The sequence below is a fragment of the Vespula vulgaris genome, chromosome 12 (genome assembly GCF_905475345.1).
Source record: "Vespula vulgaris chromosome 12, iyVesVulg1.1, whole genome shotgun sequence".
Taxonomy (NCBI): domain Eukaryota; kingdom Metazoa; phylum Arthropoda; class Insecta; order Hymenoptera; family Vespidae; genus Vespula; species Vespula vulgaris.
Genome location: NC_066597.1, coordinates 4,947,437 through 4,966,201, shown reverse-complemented (window position 1 = coordinate 4,966,201; position 18,765 = coordinate 4,947,437). Strand labels below are relative to the sequence as shown.

The following is an 18,765-nucleotide window of genomic DNA, read 5'->3' as shown; positions in this document are numbered from 1 at the left end:
TAATATTCCACGTCCCCGCTTGTGTGTTGCGATGTCTATAATAACGTGTATTAATTGTTATAAATATAATTTTATAAAACAAAGTCAATTTATCTCGGTCGAACCGCTTTCACCTTAAAACTTGATTAACCCTTGCATTTGATAATAAGTACGTATCTAGTTCCATTAATTACATCTGTTTCTAATATCACACATGACAGTGTTCTCATACGATTTCAATTGGTTGATAAAATAACGTAACCACCAATCACGATGTTTATCAGTTTATCAAACCTACGAAAAATAATATCGCTAGAAAACGACGTATCATTTAAATAGTGTAATTACTCTTTCACTTACTGGTTGGAGGAATAATAATAATAACAATAACAGCCATCGTAGAAAAATCACATTGGAAGGAGAATGCCGGTAAAGAAAATATTTCTACGTATAAATTTTGATCTCTGTATTATGGTTTATATGGTAGCTAAGCGCTGCGGTCGCTTATCGTCGTTCTAGTTATAAATTCTTACAATTGGCGGACAATCGTGTAATCCGAAAGATCATACTAAAATCTTTTCAGACGGAAAGAAACGATTTAACGTTTATCATTCGTTAGTGACTAATTAACAGTGAATTCTAAAATATAGTTACGTTCATTTGTAATGCAACTCTATAGAACGGTGTAACTAAATATGTGATCATCATCGTCCACGTTCGACTATAACGAGAAACTCGCCATCTTAGTCAATCTTAAGCCTGCGAACCGTGTCGAGTCGAAATCTCTATGGAACTTTTCTCTTGCGCTTTCGACCGTTTCGATACGGTTTTCAGGTAACAAAAAAAAAAAAAAGGAAAAGAAAAGAAAAGAAAATACTCGGACAAAAAAAAAAAAGATACGTAGAGAGTATTATCCTCGTGTTAACAGCTATTGTCTAACGTTCGCGTTGATATCGCGACCAGGCGAATGGAATTAATTTCATTTCTGTGTCTACGTTCGTCGTTGTGTATCACCAGTAATAATTCTTCTTTACCGAAGAGCGAACGGAAAAAAAACTTTGGATAATCTCAATCTTGACGGACGTTTAACGTTCTAAAAGTCTACGTTCATCGATACGTTATCGTTGTATATCGAACAAAAAAAAAAGAAGAAGAAGAAGAAGAAGAAAAGAAGAAAAGAAAGAAAAGGAAAAAAAGAAAACAACAACGAAGAGATCGTGATATTCTCTACAATAGTGGGATGATACATTGAGAGTGGAGGAGGATTCCTGCATGGACCGTTCTCAAGAGTAAGTTCAGTGTATATGTACATATATGTATGTGTCTCTGTTCTGTGAGTGTTTATATACTTTTCTTCTCTCTTCTTCTTTTTCTTCTTCTTATTTTTAATATCCTTTTTCAGTATTATTATTATTATTATTATTATTATTATTATTTCTTTTTTCTTTTTTTTATGTATATATATATATATATTTTTTTTTTCGACATTAAATCTTTTGCGACTATACACTATAGCCACGCCTTTTCTAAACATACACAGGTGTAACCGGAAGTTAATACTTTTTGTTCGTTACATCGTGTTATATATTTCTGTATTACTATTGACGGAAAATCATGTACCATGACTACCACGACTACTGATCTTCGTTTCTTCTCTCGTAGAGTGGTGGTGCTGCTAACCTACCGGCAATACTTTCCTTTCGTAAGCGTTTTCCGAACGGCATACCATTGTATTCTTACACTTATATATATATGTATATTGTTCTTCTGTTATATGACGATACATACCATTTTCATGACTTATAAAATCTTTTAATTGTTTATTCAAAAGAAAAGAAAACAAAATTCATCTTCCTCGCAGTTTGGAATAATAATAATAATTCTTAGAAGATAACCTATTATTTACTAGTAACGATGATCGCATTACAAATTTATACGTTTCGTAAAAGTTATCTCGTTCTTTGAAATTTGATGAAATTAAGATATTACGAGTTAAAAAATTATTGAAAAATAATCTTCTCTCTTGGCAATGATTATTGTAGTTTGATAAAGTTCTGTACGAATAAAATGCACATTGTTCTTTTCATTCGATATATATATATATATATTTATAATTGGTTTTATATTAATTTGATATAACTCTGATAAGTAATCAATAATTTACATAATACAAGAAAGTATCAGATGTTAAACTCTGTGGACAGTTGCCCTTTGGTAAAAGAATTAAGTTAACGGTTTAATAAAGAAGCCATAGACATAAATGTAATAAGATAAACGTATCACAATAGTATCATATGATGAATTTAAATGAGGCGCGAATGTATTTACTAATATAGCTTCACATCGATTATTAACTTTCACCCCATCTAAGGATCATATATATATATATATATATAAAATTAATTAATTAATTCTATTCAACTTATAAATTATAATATTAGTCATGAAATATTTGCCCATGAGACAATATACATATATATTTACGTAGATATACAAAGTATATATTAAATAAATTCGTTGCGAATTATTCATAAAAAAAAAAAAAATGAAGAGAAGATGAAAAGATGATGAATATAAAATATGTGACAGTTTATTGTACAAAAAAAAAAGGAGCAAGTTTTGATCGATCATTGAAACTAAGATCAATAAATTACCAATCTGTCTCGTGGAAAGAAATAACGTAATCCACTCTTCTGATCGTGACGTAAGCATCTATTTTGCTAGAAGTCTATACCCGTAGTGGATTGTTCGAAAAATGGGGTCGGGTCGGTTCGGTACTCGAAGAAAAATCTAAAACCTTGCAGAAATAAATTCAGTTTTAAAATGTAAAATATATATAGTTCGTATATATATATATATATATATATATATATATATATATATATATATATGCATATGAAGATGCTATTAGTCTCTCTCATCTTTCTTGGTAAATCGTGTCGCGAAATTCCCGAGTGCTAAATTCGAGAAACTGAGTTTGCACACTAATAGTACAAGGCGGTAAGGTTCTTAGTTTCTAACATGCGAGCACAGCACATGGCATATCATTCTCAATGCATCGAGTAAGTCATGCCATGACTCATCGACTACACCAGACCGACTGGATCTCCCTCGTAGCTTGGAGGATTGCGAAAACGATCCGTTCCTGAATTTTTCACAGTTAAAGATTCTACATTCGCCATGATTATAATGTTAATCAACGCAAAGTAAAGTTTTAGGAATGAAAATTAAAGATTCTTTTTTCTTTTCTTTTTTTTTTTTATAATGACCTCGACATTGTCAAGAACGTGATTAACAATATTTAATGTCTTTTTTCTTTTCCATCCTTTGTTTTTGTTTTTGCTGTTATTTTTGCTTCCTGTCTTTTTTTTTTTGTTATATTTGTTTTTTGTTTTGTTTCTTTTTTTTTTCTTTCTCTTTATTTCTGTATTTCTTTTCTTTTCATTTTCGAGATCCGTTCGATCAAATTTAATTTCTTCTTCCTTGTTAACTTGCCACAAAAACGACGAGTTGCACTCTCTCATTTGATTTTATAAAGTGGATTGTAAGGGTTATTCTCCGGTAAACTCGGAAGAACTCACTCGAGTACAAAGTGCTTTCCAATTAGCACGGTCGAAGATAGAAACGAACATTAAACATAGCCAGCCGAGCGTCGAAGTAGGACTGATGTTGTGTTGTTCCGTGTGAAAATAGTATGAGCTTCCTTGCGAAAAGAAAAATATTATTTTTAATGTAATGATTCGATTTATTGATTCTTTTTTTTTTTCATTTAAATTATCATTGTCTTCCTTTTATATTGAGGAACGATTTTCTTAATTATTTATTTATTTATTTATTTATTTATTTTTTCTTTTTATAAAGCGAAGAGACGTTTTAGCGTAACCCGATAAAGTGAAATCTCATATTCGGTTTACGAGAACGTAGACAAAGGTAAACACATTCTCTATGTCGATCGAATAAAGAGATTAAAGAGTGAGAGAGAGAGAGAGAGAGAGAGAGAGAGAGAGAGAGAGAGAGAGAGAGAGAGAGAGAGAGAGTAGAATGGCTATAGGATTTTAGGTGAGATATATTTTCGCATGATGGAGGAGAACGTTGAGCTTTAATCAATATCATGACGTCAGTATCAATTTCAGATTAATGTTTTCAAAAACGTGAGGCCATTTATCGATCACTTCACTTTGTTTTCTATTGTATAGATTACTATATCTCATATTAATATATATATAAACATACAACAGTTACACGAGAATATCGGAATTTTTTCATGATAATTTTCAAAATCTAATAATTAATCTTATAATCGGAACAGTAATAATAAATTTCAATGAAATAACGTATCATAAGGAAATTTTGAAGGTTTTGGATTATGACCCTCCTGATTATAATATTTTGAAAATCGTCAAACCGTTTCGAGTTTCGTCGTCAAATATAACCGCGATGCTATTTCGATTTGATACTCATCGTTTCGTAATACTAATCTTTTCTTTTCTATTATATCGAGTTTATATATAACACGAGACTATTGACCTTTTTTTTTTCTTTTTTTATTATAATTAAATTAGCCAGTAAGAGATATCGGAATTTTTTAATACATTTTCAGTTCTCTTTTCTATTCTCTTTTTTCTTTTTTTTTTTTTGAATACAGTATTTATTTATTTAAATATAAAATACGAAAATTGTGAGTAATTTATCGAAGATACAATATAATCGTTTGTTTAGATATAAAGTAATACAAATTTCGGCATTATTTATAATATTACTTATTTATTAATAATTACTTATAAACAATCCAATACAATGTTTCCAAAATTAAATAATTATAATATTATCAATAAAATCGTCAATGTGGGATAATGTGTGATAAAAAATGATAAAAAATATTTTGAATTCTTTAGAATGATCTCGTTGAAGTATGTAAGAAAAAAAAAGGGGGATTACATATAAGACGTGACCAATCCCCTCAATGATCGCCCTTTACCTTCGGAAAGCTTCCCACTGACCAAGTAACGTTTTCATTGTCACATCCCCAAGTTGATTCTTACCAAAGGACAGGAAAAAGGCGGTATATTCTGTTTCGTACAAAACCGGCAGGCCATTCATATCGTTGCACCCTCTCGACATTGCAGGAACGTTAGATTGCGTGTAACCCAGCCTATAGGAAGTCGACTATGAGAAGGGGTATCGCGCAAGCGTGTTTCTATCATCCACCCCCTTGAACGAAGAGAAAGAGGGTGGGAAGGCAAAGCTTAACCCTCAGTGAGAATTTAAACGCGAGATCGCGCGGACAGTAAAGTCCAATCCCGTGATTAAAACTATCATGGGAAAACACGTATAAAATATATATATCTATACATATAATAATATAATATAATATAATATATATTTTTCTATATCCTAACAATAAAAATAATTCAATGATTTTAACATAATTTAAACGTAATCATGAAATTAATAATACATTAAAACATTCAATGGTGACAATATTTTTCGTCGTTAACCGTGACCATTCTACTTCTTCTTCTGCTGCTTCTTCTACATCTTCTTCTTCTTCTTCTTTGCGAGAATAACGAAGAACAGAGTCCGGTCGTTATAGATAAAAAAAAATCTATCTTTTTTATACGAACGAATAGGTAAGGTCCGAAGAGAATCCGACATTACCGATGGGTAGAACACATATGTCAAAAACGCTGAACGCTTATAGAATGTGAGTAGATCGTTTTCTTTACCTAGTCCTTCATTTTTGATTATATATTCTTTTGGAATATTTCATTTCATTAAGTTTTCCCTTTTATATGCATACATACATACATACATACATACATACATATATATATATTAACCTTTTGCATTCCTGTGTCGAGAGTGGCTCGACAATCTTTACAAAAGCTTATTAAAAATGTTTGATTACAAAATTTTATATTTTCATTAGTATAAACTATGTGAAGCAAAATATATACATTTTTTATATTAAAAAAAAGATATATATATATAGAGTGCAAAAGATTAATGTAATATATATACATATATGTATATATTCATTCGTTCGTTTATTTATTTATTTTTTCTTATTTTTCCTTTCAATTTCACTGTCGCCATCCATCCATCCATCCGTTCGTTCGTTCGTTCGTCCATTTGTTCGTTCGTTCGTTCGTTCGTTCGTCCATTTGTTCGTTCGTACGTTCGTTCGTCCATTTGTTCGTTCGTTCGTTCGTTCGTTCGTTCGTTCGTTCGTTCGTTCGTTCGTTCGTTCGTTCGTTCGTTCGTTCGTTCGTTCGTTCGTTCGTTCGTTCTCACTCGTGTTTCCTTACATTGGAATGCGTCCCGTATTTCGTAGAGAAGACGATGAAAGGAAACACCATGTCGGTGGTCGGTATCATGCGGATTCACTACGTTTCCCTGCCAACCGTGTAGCGTCTTCGTCTGGGAAGAGAAAGCCGGTAGGATGGAAGAATCCCAACGACGATATATAAGTTGCCTTCGAGCCTAACTAAGGACGTAAAACAAAAGAACGATATCAAATTTGATCATACTTTCTCCTCTAACGTTCGTCAGAGATTTTAATGGAGTTTTAAGTTTTAAAAGGATTTAACTGAGTTAAACGTAAATGAGAAAGTATATAAAAGAATGTAATATACCTTTTTTTTTTTTTTTATTACGAGCGAGGTCGGGTCCATCATAGGATCAAAAGGTGATGCAGCAACGTCCGTCGTTCGAGATTAAGCAGATTGAAAAAGATTGAAAATAGCTTTCGTTTAAATCTCCGCTTAATCGGTTCGATCGTTATTACTAGGAATATCTTTTCTATCGTTAAAAATTGTGTAAAAAGTATAGAGAAGAAGAAAATAAATCGATTAAATTTATCGTATCTTACGATATTTAATTGTAATTATTCTCATTTAAAATAACTTGATATATTTATATAATATATCGTACGAATTGTTTGAAAGAGGTGAAATGGAAACAATGAGAAATATTTAATAGGATTAGAAAAGGCCGATCAGTTACGATAGCGAAACATGCGAGAAAATAACCTTCGCGCAATTTGATGCAATCCTGTTTTTTTTTTCTTTTTTCTTTTTTCTATAAGAAATTTAGTCAAACTGTCCGAAATAATAAAAAATCGTAATAACAAAAAGTATTATTCGAAATCATTTGATCATTAAAGTAGAATCAAAATCAAAAAGTAGAATTTAGGATTTGATCAATCAAAATGGCGGTCGAACAAACATATGAATATCATTTTTAATTGTCTTTAATAGAGTATAGATGGGGTTGAGGGCGGGGCGGGAAGAGAAGAGAAAAGATTACCGATTTGATCGGTATTTTATATCTTTTTAAAAAATTCTTTTTTAAAACATCTTTTCACACCCTAGTCCGAATAAATTTTTACAGCTAGATATTAATATCCTGATTTTCACGCGTCCCAAACACGTTTTGGGTGAATGCACAAGAAAGGCAGCTTTTAAAAAGAAACGGGATATCTAACGAGGAGAGAGATTTTTCAATGCGAACTCATTACCAGACAGCCACTTTTAATCTCTCCTTCGTTTTATTAACGGACGCTGACTTTTCGTCGAATTGTCGCGTTTCGACGGTGCTTTTTCAATGTAAGGTAAACCTTTCCTTAAGTAAAAAGCACTATCTCTCTCTCTCTCTCTCTCTCTGTCTCTCTCTGTCTGTCTCTCTTTTTCTTTCTATTTTTCTCACATGTCTGGTGTAAAATAGCCACAGAATTTTTACGGAAGCATAATCCCTTGTTATTTATTAGGCGAGACAGGAAAGAGACTTTTTTTTTCTTTTCTTCCTTTCTCTGTCTCTCTGCCTCTCTCTGTTGTTTTCTTTTTCTTTCTTTTAAATAAAAAGCATACATAAGTTTTCAATATATAATTACACTCGATCGATTTTATCAAAACACTTCCTTCCGACATGTTATATAATCGATCTCCATTCCTGGGAAACATGAATTATCTTAAAGTATTAAGCAATGTCAAAGAAGAAATTGCGTGAGGTCAAGGTTTATACAACAGGTATAAACCAACGAAAACTGACCTTACGTTGCGACTAGACAGAAGAGACATTCATCAATTCCTTGTATGTATAAAACGTCTCGTCTTTCCTATCGATTACTCGTGCCGACTGCTGAATCGATCTCTCTCCTTTCTCTCTCTCATTTTCATTTAGAATTTTCTCTACGATATAATACGACACCTATTTCTCTTTCTCTTTTCTTCCTTTTCTTCGCTTTTCTAGTTCTTTTATGTCTCCTCTCTGTCTTTGCTCTCTGTTGTGTATGTGTGTATGTATGTATATATATATATGTGTGTGTGCGTGCATCGTGTATGTATGTATATATGTACGTATGTCTGTGTAGATACATAGATGTATGTACGTATATACATATATCTATGTATACTGCGTCGCATAAGTGCAAAGCAGCCGAGATGTTGCGCTTGCGTGGAAGTATTGAGCCATTGATTTCCGTAGCTTTAACTCGGCCCTGACATGGGGTAAGTTCCTATCTAGATTATTTTTCTTATAATCGTACATTTGCCAAGACACTTCGGTTATCATCTTTGTACGATACATTCCCATTCGAGGTACAAATCGTTCGACATTTTGAAATTTTTTATAATTCCTTTTCCCCTAACGTACCGACCTTCCGAACGATGATTGTCCTTCGCTGGACTCACAAACCACGACGAGGTCTACTGCTCTCTGTCACTCTATCTTTGTCCTCTCTGTCTCTCCTTCGATATCTTGTTCTGTCTCTTTCTCTCTCTCTCTCTCTCTCTCTCTCTCTCTCTCTCTCTCTCTCTCTCTCTCTCTCTCTCTCTCTCTTTCTCTCTCTCCCTATCTTTGGTTCTGGTTGTTCTCTTCGAATTTTCTCATGCTCTCTTTTCTTTACACCGATCAAGAATACTACTTGCGGTTTCCTATTTTTAAATACGGTTAATTACCGGCGCGTAAAAGAAGCGTTTACCTCGACCGAACCTGTTTTTGTACGTGGCAGCTTAATCATTCATACAATGTCGTTTTTTCCTCAGAAAGGACGTCCGTCGTTTCATTTGTAAAATGAGTCGAAATTTGATGTAGCGTATATGTTTTCTTAAGATCTTTGCTTTTTTATGTTCTTGGATGTGATAATTTTGAAAAAGTGTTATATTGACTTGTAGAGAACAATTGCCGAATTAAACATGGTTCAATATTGTTTGTATTAAATCAATTAAAACTTCTTTCGATCTTTGCATAGTATCTTCTATGTTTAACAGAGCGCGAGTATTTTTTATATTACAAGGTTCTTTTATGTTTACAGCAAAAAAATAGAAACTATTGGCAGGATGACGGCCATGACGCAGGAAGAAATAATAGCTGGGGCACGTACAGTGGCCCAGGGATTGGAGGCTCTGCGCGTAGAACACAGTGGTCTCTTACAGGGATTACAATCACAGGATGCACCAGCTGCGCGAGATAAAGCCAATCTGTTATCGAAGAACATTGAAATGATAGAATTGGGTTTAGGAGAAGCTCAAGTGATGATGGCATTAGCGAGTCATCTGCAAATGGTAGAAGCAGAGAAACAAAAACTTAGGACTCAAGTTAGAAGATTGTGTCAAGAGAACGCATGGCTGAGAGACGAATTGGCAGGAACGCAACAAAAGTTACAAGCTAGCGAACAAGCGGTAAGTTTTCAAATGTATGTAAATGTCTATAATCTTTGAGAATATTTACACGAGATAAATGTCAAACCGAATCAATTTCATTTCACAGGTTGCTCAACTGGAAGAGGAAAAGAAACATTTGGAATTTATGACCAGTATGAGACAATATGATCCTGATCCTTCTGCGGATGATGAAAATGCTAAAGATAGGCCAAAAGATGATCCCGTAGTTGATTTGTTTCCTGATGATGATGCTGATGACCGAAACAGTAAGTGTATGTATTCTTTTTCTTTTTTATATTACGATTATACAAACCTGTTTGTTTGCTTTGTTTAATAAAATTTCACATTGATGTTTATAGCAATATCACCTACACCGCCATCACAATTCGCACAGCAAGTCAATGCTGGATATGAAATACCAGCACGCTTGCGTACTTTGCACAATTTGGTAATACAATACGCGAGTCAAGGACGTTATGAAGTAGCTGTACCTTTATGCAAACAAGCATTGGAAGATTTAGAAAAAACTTCCGGTCATGATCATCCCGATGTCGCAACGATGTTAAATATCTTAGCATTGGTATATCGAGATCAAAATAAATATAAGGAAGCAGCTAACCTTTTAAACGATGCTTTAGCTATAAGAGAGAAAACGCTTGGTGAAAATCACCCTGCGGTTGCAGCAACCTTAAATAACCTTGCAGTTTTATATGGAAAGCGAGGAAAATACAATGAAGCAGAACCATTGTGTAAGAGAGCCCTTGCAATTCGAGAAAAAGTTCTTGGATATGAACATCCAGATGTAGCTAAACAATTAAACAATCTTGCGCTACTATGTCAAAACCAAGGAAAATATGAAGAAGTAGAACGTTATTATCAGCGAGCTTTAGAAATATATGAAGCAAAACTTGGTCCGGATGATCCTAATGTAGCCAAAACGAAAAATAATCTTGCTTCTTGTTACTTGAAACAAGGCAAATATAAGGGTGCCGAAATTCTATATAAACAAGTATTGACTAGAGCACATGAGAAAGAATTTGGTGCTATTGATGAAGATAACAAACCTATTTGGCAGGTATATAAATTTAGAAATATTTTCAAAGCTCATAAACATTTTCATGCTTTTCTATATCCATGGGAAAGATAAATATTTTCAATTTATATCTAAGGTTGCGGAAGAACGAGAAGAAAATAAACATAAAAATAAAGAAAATACTCCTTATGGCGAATACGGTGGTTGGCATAAAGCGGCTAAGGTCGATTCCCCAACGGTTACGACTACTTTGAAAAATCTTAGTTCCCTATATAGAAGACTAGGCAAATACGAGGCTGCAGAAACTCTTGAAGACTGTGCCTTCAGATCAAGAAAAGAGGTGAGTTGTAATTTGTTTCCTTATTACAATTTAGCAGAAAATCTTTAACTGCATTTGTTGACGAAACGTTCCCGTTTATTTTACACGCAGCATGTACAGCAGGTGAGCAATTTATTCTAGGAATAATTGTTTTTAATGTCCTTTTATATATATATATGTATGTATAGATATATATATATACATATATATACATATATATAACGTATCTTATTAATGTGTAAAGGTATCATAAACATTATTTACTAGCAAAGTTTGGTTAGCAAAAGATATTTATCATTATAAGTTGAATTTATACGTTACTTTTATAGAAAAAATTGACTTAGAAATATGAACGTTGAAGTTTTTAATTTTGTATGCACCAATATTATTAAGTCTCCGTTTATATTGATATATTGTACTTTGAAATGTTCCCTTTGTCGAAATAGTTGTTATAGTTACTTATTTGCGTACTATAAAAGGAAAAAAAAATTTTTTTTTTTCTGTATTTAGGCATTAGATCTAGTGAAACAAGCTAAGGTGGCTCAAATATTAGGAGATGAAAAAGGAACTACTAGACGTGGATCACGATCGAGTTTGGCTAATAGCGAACACGAACAACACGACGAGGTGGGTTGTGTTAAGACAACATAAATCATCGGTTGCACTGCATGTAGTAGCACACCATTAGTTGTCTACTATCCTTTTCTTCTTTCTTTTTGTTCTTTTTTCGTTATCCGGCCCGTTGTGACGATTTGGCGATACAACACACAATCACAGGGTTCGCTGCCACTGGTGCAAAGGGCGCTACATGAAGGACAATCTGGCCACCACGACGCTAGTCCTAACAAACCCGGTTTTAAAAACAAGATCTTTCAAGCTTTCGGGATTCATTCTTCCACGTAGGATAATTGTCCGTTTGTAGTATCGCTTGTCACTGATTTTTCCCTATATGTACGCAGATTTTAAACTACTGCTGAATATCTATATTCTTAGGAAAGGAGGGCAATTGAATATTAAGGGGATCCTTATTTTAGGTATCCTTAAACTTCACACAATTATCACGTTGTGTTCTAAAACGCTGAAAAATACTATAATCGTGCGATATGTGTCTCGTAGAGTTGGTCTTTTTAGGGACATGTACAACTGGCTGTACACATGTGTTTCTCTTTGTTTCTCGGCACTGAATATAATTTCATTGCACTTGCATAATTTCGAGAAGAGAAACGTCAGTACCTTTTCTTCTATAATCTGCAATGTATTATCAAAATACAGTGCAATCAATTTTCATCGTTCACATCCGATATACATTGTAGAAAACAATGAAGCGTTATTAATCACTTCCAATCTTTAACTGTGATAACGTCTTGTGTTTATTTTTTTAACGTAAATATGAGAAGATCATAAATAACGTTTTAAAAAGATATTTTCAATCGAAGGCGCTTGATATGATATAATATATATTTGATTATTTTAAATTATGTGTCTTATAGAAATACATTACTATAAATTTTACGCTTGTATTCGATCGCGAGAATATTGTAGTATCGATAATTATTTGAACTGCCTATTCTCGTAAAAAGTTACGTTAAATGTCACGTTTCGCTGTCTTATGCTTCCTTAATGGAAAAATTTAGAACTTCTATTTTAATGTACTATTAATTTTTATTAACTTCTATTAAGAATAATTTTATCGATAAGAGATTTTAAATTATTTGTTACGCATTATAACTTGATTATCTCTGTGAAACCAAAAGTGGTGTGCGATGGTGCACACATGTGGTGAAGATAGAAGTTTTTAGTAACAGCTTTGCTCAACTATATAGCTTGGTATAGATTAGCAAAGATAATTTATGAAAATTAGAAAATACGAACCAAATGAAGTTTATGGATTTTTACAAATAATTTTATATTTATTCGTTTTATACTTTGATCAATTTCATCTTAATTTCGAATTTAGGTATTCCATTACATTTGGAAACGGTTGGTTCTTCCCTAGACTCTGAATTCTTCAGGAAACTATTTTTAAATCTTCATACGATAACGTTGCAATTTCATTTACGAGTTTCACCTATTGACATCGTCACAATTGTATTTTGTTAACTATCTTGTGATATAAGGTGTCTCGAAATTATTTTTGTATTCCCGTGTATTTAAGATATTAATTTATATGTATGATATGAGGAAAATATTTTGTGCAATCTATTAATTTAACTATATATTTTTCATTCGTATAATAATTTAGTTGAAAATTTGTCTTGCCTATAGTTTTTAAAGATCTCAGGAGAATACACGAAAAGAACTATTTCTTCCAATTGTTATCTGTTCGAGACACCATATACCGAGTTCTGGTGAATGATATCGATATGATAATATCTTATACTATCTTTTTACTTTCCTATAGGTAGGATGAAACGCTGTATTATAAATTAATTCTTAGTACTTTTCTTTAATTTATCACTTACAAACACGAGTAATAAGTAAAAGTAGTGCCTTGATACTTTAATAAATAAAAAAATAAATTATTTTCTAACAGAGTAATTTAATTGTTATTTGACTGACATCGTATAATATTTAATGGCTCTAATAGAGCATATTAATATGCATAGGAATGTTATAAAGAAAAGTATAACTACACTCTGAATGGTGTTATCAATATTTGAGTTACATGCATTCTGTTTCTGTTTTGTATGAAGCTATACAAAGGAACACTTCTTGTATGAAAACTTTTTGTATTATGATAACTAAATCTTGCATTAATTTTCCTCGCACGCATTTGTGTTTAACCACACTGTTCTACTATTTTGGAATATCTGCGTTGTTGTTTTGTTTCGCTTTGATTTGAGTACTGCAGGCCAGAACTTAGGTATGGATTGCACTGGAATATGTGACCCCTGGACATCGGAGAAAAGATATCGTGGCATGACAAAACAGGTGCGTATTTGTAGAACTGGATATTTATTGTTTTTTCATTAATGCACAAATTATAAATCTTCAATTTTTACTTATGTTTTGTTCGCATTTTCCTTCTATTTTTCTAGTATGCAGACCTGTTTTTTAACACCAATGAGAAGAGCTTATCTGTTAGATATTATTACTTTACTTGGTAGATATGAATTATTAATCACTGTTCTTAATGTTCGCTGTATTAAAAACTACATTTTTCTTTTAAAATTTCATACATCATAAATAATGCAGCAAATTTCTTTTGAGTACAGTGATTAATTATACTTTAAAATGGTATTTGTTTATTGTACGCTTTTTTATGAAAATTGTGATGTGCACATATAGTAGTTTAATATAAACAATGCATTTTTTTCAGCTATAATCACCTTCATAGCATAAATAGATCTTGAAGCATAATAGTATAAATTACTATAAATGGTGGTTTACAAGGTCCAAAAACACATTTTTTAACCCGACAAGTTTAGTGAAATCATTTTCACTACATGAGTTCATAGGTCATCATTTTACTTAAATTCTGCCTAGACTATTTTTTAATTTAACATGTTACAAAGCCTTTGCCCCTTATGTTTTTCAATAATTGTTATATTTTATTAAAATTACAATTCACGCAATATTGTTTCTTATTTAATTTAGAAAATATCTTTTTATGTGTTACAGGATCAGAAGTACTCAGTTCGTGCTCAATAAAGAACATGGTTTAAGAGAACTGAAGTGATAAATATGAAGCGATTATAAGGGCTCTCCAATGTTTTTACCAAACATTGACTGATGTCCTATGTCTGGGTCGTTTACATATACGGCACATTCCAGCTGCTTTTAATGAGATGCACTATGTGAAGTTTATTTTATTCAAACGTTAGCTTTACATTAGCAATCGATTATTTGTTATAGCAGTTTCAAGGTAAATCGATCTACTTCGCTTAACAATTATCTGAATCAAAATGCAAGCTGTAATGTTGGCATACAAAAATAAGTTTTACTTTCCATGCAAAATCAAAGAAAATATTGACAATGATACTGGCCAAATCCAAACTTTTCACAAATTTAATAAAATTATAAAATAATAATGAACGTTACAATTAGTATTGGGTTTCTATACATTTTTGATAGTTGTATGCACACATATCTTACATTATTCATACATGCCCTATATGACATTGCATAATCATTCCATAAACTAGCTTCAATTCAAAGCGAATCAGTGCTTTAGGGAATGTTTGTATGTCGCTTGAAAGTTGAAATACATATAGCATTACACTATGCACGTAGAATTATGTGAGCATACTGTCAATGTAGTTAAGGCTATCAAAGTGTATATTTAAAAAAAGAAACAATGCCAGAGCATTTTGAAACGTTGCAAATTTAACATCTGTATTAACTGAATTGGCACAACAATATATACAACTTTTAAAATAAACAGATTTTCAGTTGTTTGCATATATATGTATATATATACATGCATATATTCGCAATACTTAATTTATATATTGTCATGTTTTCTGTATTATATTATGTATCGGGAATAAAACTACATTTACTTTAACGTCGTTTCATCTTCATATTGAACTATATATTTATATTTCAAGCCACCAACTTTGTGATAGGCTGTGAGTGGCATATTATTTTTAAGTTTAAGAGAGAAGTATGAAGAACTTTTGAATCCGTCACATCCATCTATACCATAGAAATGTGGTAATCAAAATATGTGATTGTGCAAGTAATATTGCTGCATTAATCGTTAATTGTAATCCTTGTTTTGTTTATGAGATTATGATCATCCCATTATATGCAGTATGAAGCTATTATGAAAAAATATATTGGTCTTACGAATGTGCACTATATTAGATCTGTCATTATTGCTTTGGTGCTTCAAATATTTTTAATATTTTATGTATACAAGTACATTTTTAATCGGATAATTTTAGGAGATATACTTGTATATATTTTTAATATCATTCGATTATATTATCATCTGAATTAAGTGAAAATCCTTTTATGAAAAAATTTATCTTGTTTCAAAATCTAAAAGAATTTTCTTTCTATTAAAACATTATATTTTAATTATATCTACTTCAATATTTTATCATCAATTTTAATTTATACGTTGTGTTTAAATATTAATTTTACGTGTGCTCTCGATACAATTGCTCATGCATTTAAGACAGATATCATGCGCCTGAGAGCTCGGAGGCCTAGATTTTGAGACGTTTAATATGTGGTATATAAATTCTATTACATAAGAAAAGTTACTAATAAAGTGTTCACGTGAAATTGTAGAGTAATCTACAGTTTTATCAGCACTATATCGTTCAATTAACAAATACTGCACTTCGATATAAATAAATATAAAAATAATACTTTTCCTCTATTAAAATTGGCCATGAAGATAAAAACAAAATTAATATAAATATAAAGTTGTTATATAAAGAATTGCATGGTAAATATGCAAATGCTACTTCTACAAAACATTTACAATCGAAAAGAGTACTACAAAAATTTAATTTACCTATAAAACATATCTGTATTTTATTGAATGTTTGCATTATATTGTGTTGTAAGTTTTAATTACTTTGACTTTGTAAGAATGTATTCTTATATATACTAATAGCATGTATCGTTAATTTGATAAAATTTGTTATTTTCGTCATACCATAAAACGCATTAATATTTTACTGCGCCTACAGAGTTAAATCGTTGATTGGATTCAATATGCAAGATCTATGCTAATACTGTTTGTTACTATTTTGTATTTGAGAATGAATGTGCGATACAATAGTCTACACAAGAAACTCATATACTTACTCGTCAGCAAGTATATATATCGTTTTAACGAGAATACATATACTAACAATACAATATTTTAGTATTGTAGCTCTCAGGTGCAACTATTGTTATTCGATAATATGTAAGTAACGATTTATAATAAATATTACAACTTGTATTACTACCCATATAATCTATTAAAGGATCAAGTGCATACCCTGTCCTAGTGAAGTCCAATTAACGGCCGACGTACGAAAAGGATACAACATCGAAAACTATGATAATTTTTAAATAATATAACCGATTATAACAAACGAATCACGTAAACTTGCTATCAAATTTTAAGACCTTAAGTCGAAACGCTAATTCTCTTGCTAAATAAAATACATTCGATACGATGAAGTACATGATTCATGAATTACATATAGGCATATGAATCCTGAAGAAATTTGAAATGTTATTACTTGTTATCGGATCGAAGATGAACAAAAAAGCGATCTAATTTTCTTAACGATCGATGATCATCTCGGTTTTCTGGAAAATGCATTTTCATAAGCGATTTTAAGAATTGATAAAAGAATTGATTGAAGACCGCTAGTCTGAACGAATGCTAGTCTGCTATCGAGAAATGAAATTTATTCGAATTACTCGTTATTAGTTCGTATAAATAAAAGTTCGTATTAAAAATAAAAATCTTTGGTGATATATAAGCGTCGATTTTACGAAACGCGTATTGCACGCGATCAATCAAAAATTCATAAAAACTATATATTCGTTTTCAAGTAAATGCGTAACTTTAAAAATTATATTTCATAGACATATTCTTGGCAGTTAATTACAAATAATATTAATACTTATTTTTCAAACGTATCATGAATAAAAAATAAGAGTCACACTATTATATTTTAAGATAGAACGTACACATACGATGATCGAGCTTTTATTTTCCGATACGATATGTGTAAGTTGTACATAAAGTTCTTGTAAAAATGTATTGTTTCTATTGTACAATTTAATATAATAAAATTAAATTGCCCGATGTAATAGTCGAAAAAGAAAGATGCTTTTGTAATGAAAGATGGAATTATACGAAAGTAAAAATCTATGTATGTATGTATAATATTTTGAAACCTATATAAACGTATGTACAAAAATTACGATGCAAAAATATTTTAATTATATATTTTAATTAGACGATTATAAGAGAATATACCGAATGACGTTGGAGTTAAATCAATTATTCATAATTCATTTAAATAATTGAATTTAATGAGGATTTAATGAGGATGATTTTCGATAAATATTGTTAATAAATTTTTCTTACATAAATATTTGAAACAGCATATTTGTGAAACTCTTCAACAAAGTGCATATAATTGTATCGAATTATAACGAAAGAAAATGTTATATTATGTCGAGAATTTATTTTTAAAAAATACGTAATTTATTTGAAGTGTATTCTCGAAAGTTATATGAAATTTGGTAATAGTCGAAATTTCGATAAAATCAAAACTGGAAATTGATTAATAATTTCAATCGAAGCAATTATTTTAATACTTGATTTCAAGCATTTAATTAATATATCGATCGATCTTTTCACTTGGATAAAACGAAACAGGAAAACATAATTGTTGATTATTTCGACATAGTACTAATCAAATTTATACGTAGCATATCGCGTATAGTAATGTATATTAAATTAGATTAAAAAGATAATATATTACAAAGTTGCTAAAATATTCAATTATTATTAATTGCGTTGTCGAATCTTGAAATGACGACATCTGTTAACAAACTAAATAAATAACCCAAGTAAAACAAACCATCCATATGTTGGTAACATAGTTGATCTATAATTAGAATCAAACGATGCTGTAAAAGTTTCTGTGCATCGGATGATCAGAGATGGATAAAAATTATAGTAAGTAGAAAAATAAATCAGGTAAGATTTATTGATGAATTAAACATTCAAAGTATAGAACTAAAATAATCAAAATTAAGAATAAGGAATATGCAATAAAAAAATGTTTGTTTTTTATTCCATA

At 31.1% G+C, this 18,765-nt stretch overlaps 1 protein-coding gene across 9 annotated transcripts; it reads left to right on the top strand.

Moving 5' to 3' along the window:
* The first annotated feature begins 526 nt into the window (after positions 1–526).
* LOC127067881 (kinesin light chain) lies at positions 527–17,775 on the top strand. 9 transcript variants are annotated; one of them, XM_051003266.1, is made up of 10 exons: positions 527–1,268; positions 4,875–5,683; positions 9,293–9,659; positions 9,748–9,907; positions 10,001–10,716; positions 10,811–11,014; positions 11,105–11,116; positions 11,504–11,620; positions 11,771–13,924; positions 14,615–17,775. In XM_051003266.1, the coding sequence occupies exons 2-9, from the start codon at positions 5,640–5,642 to the stop codon at positions 11,894–11,896; spliced, it is 1,746 nt and encodes a 581-aa protein (XP_050859223.1). In that variant the 5' UTR covers positions 527–1,268; positions 4,875–5,639; the 3' UTR covers positions 11,897–13,924; positions 14,615–17,775. The 9 variants fall into 9 exon arrangements, with proteins under 9 accessions (XP_050859223.1, XP_050859225.1, XP_050859226.1 ...); XM_051003268.1 differs by lacking the exon at positions 11,105–11,116 and having other exon boundaries at positions 528–1,268; XM_051003269.1 differs by lacking the exon at positions 4,875–5,683 and having other exon boundaries at positions 532–1,268; positions 9,748–9,913.
* Positions 17,776–18,765: the final 990 nt, after the last annotated feature.

Excerpts from the sequence above, each read along its gene's own strand:
- LOC127067881 (XM_051003266.1), top strand. The coding sequence starts at position 5,640 with ATGGGTAGAACACATATGTCAAAAACGCTGAACGCTTATAGAAT. Across the intron at positions 5,684-9,292 it reads ACGCTGAACGCTTATAGAAT|CAAAAAAATAGAAACTATTG; the intron begins GTGAGTAGATCG and ends TTATGTTTACAG. Across the intron at positions 11,621-11,770 it reads AACACGAACAACACGACGAG|GGTTCGCTGCCACTGGTGCA; the intron begins GTGGGTTGTGTT and ends ACACAATCACAG.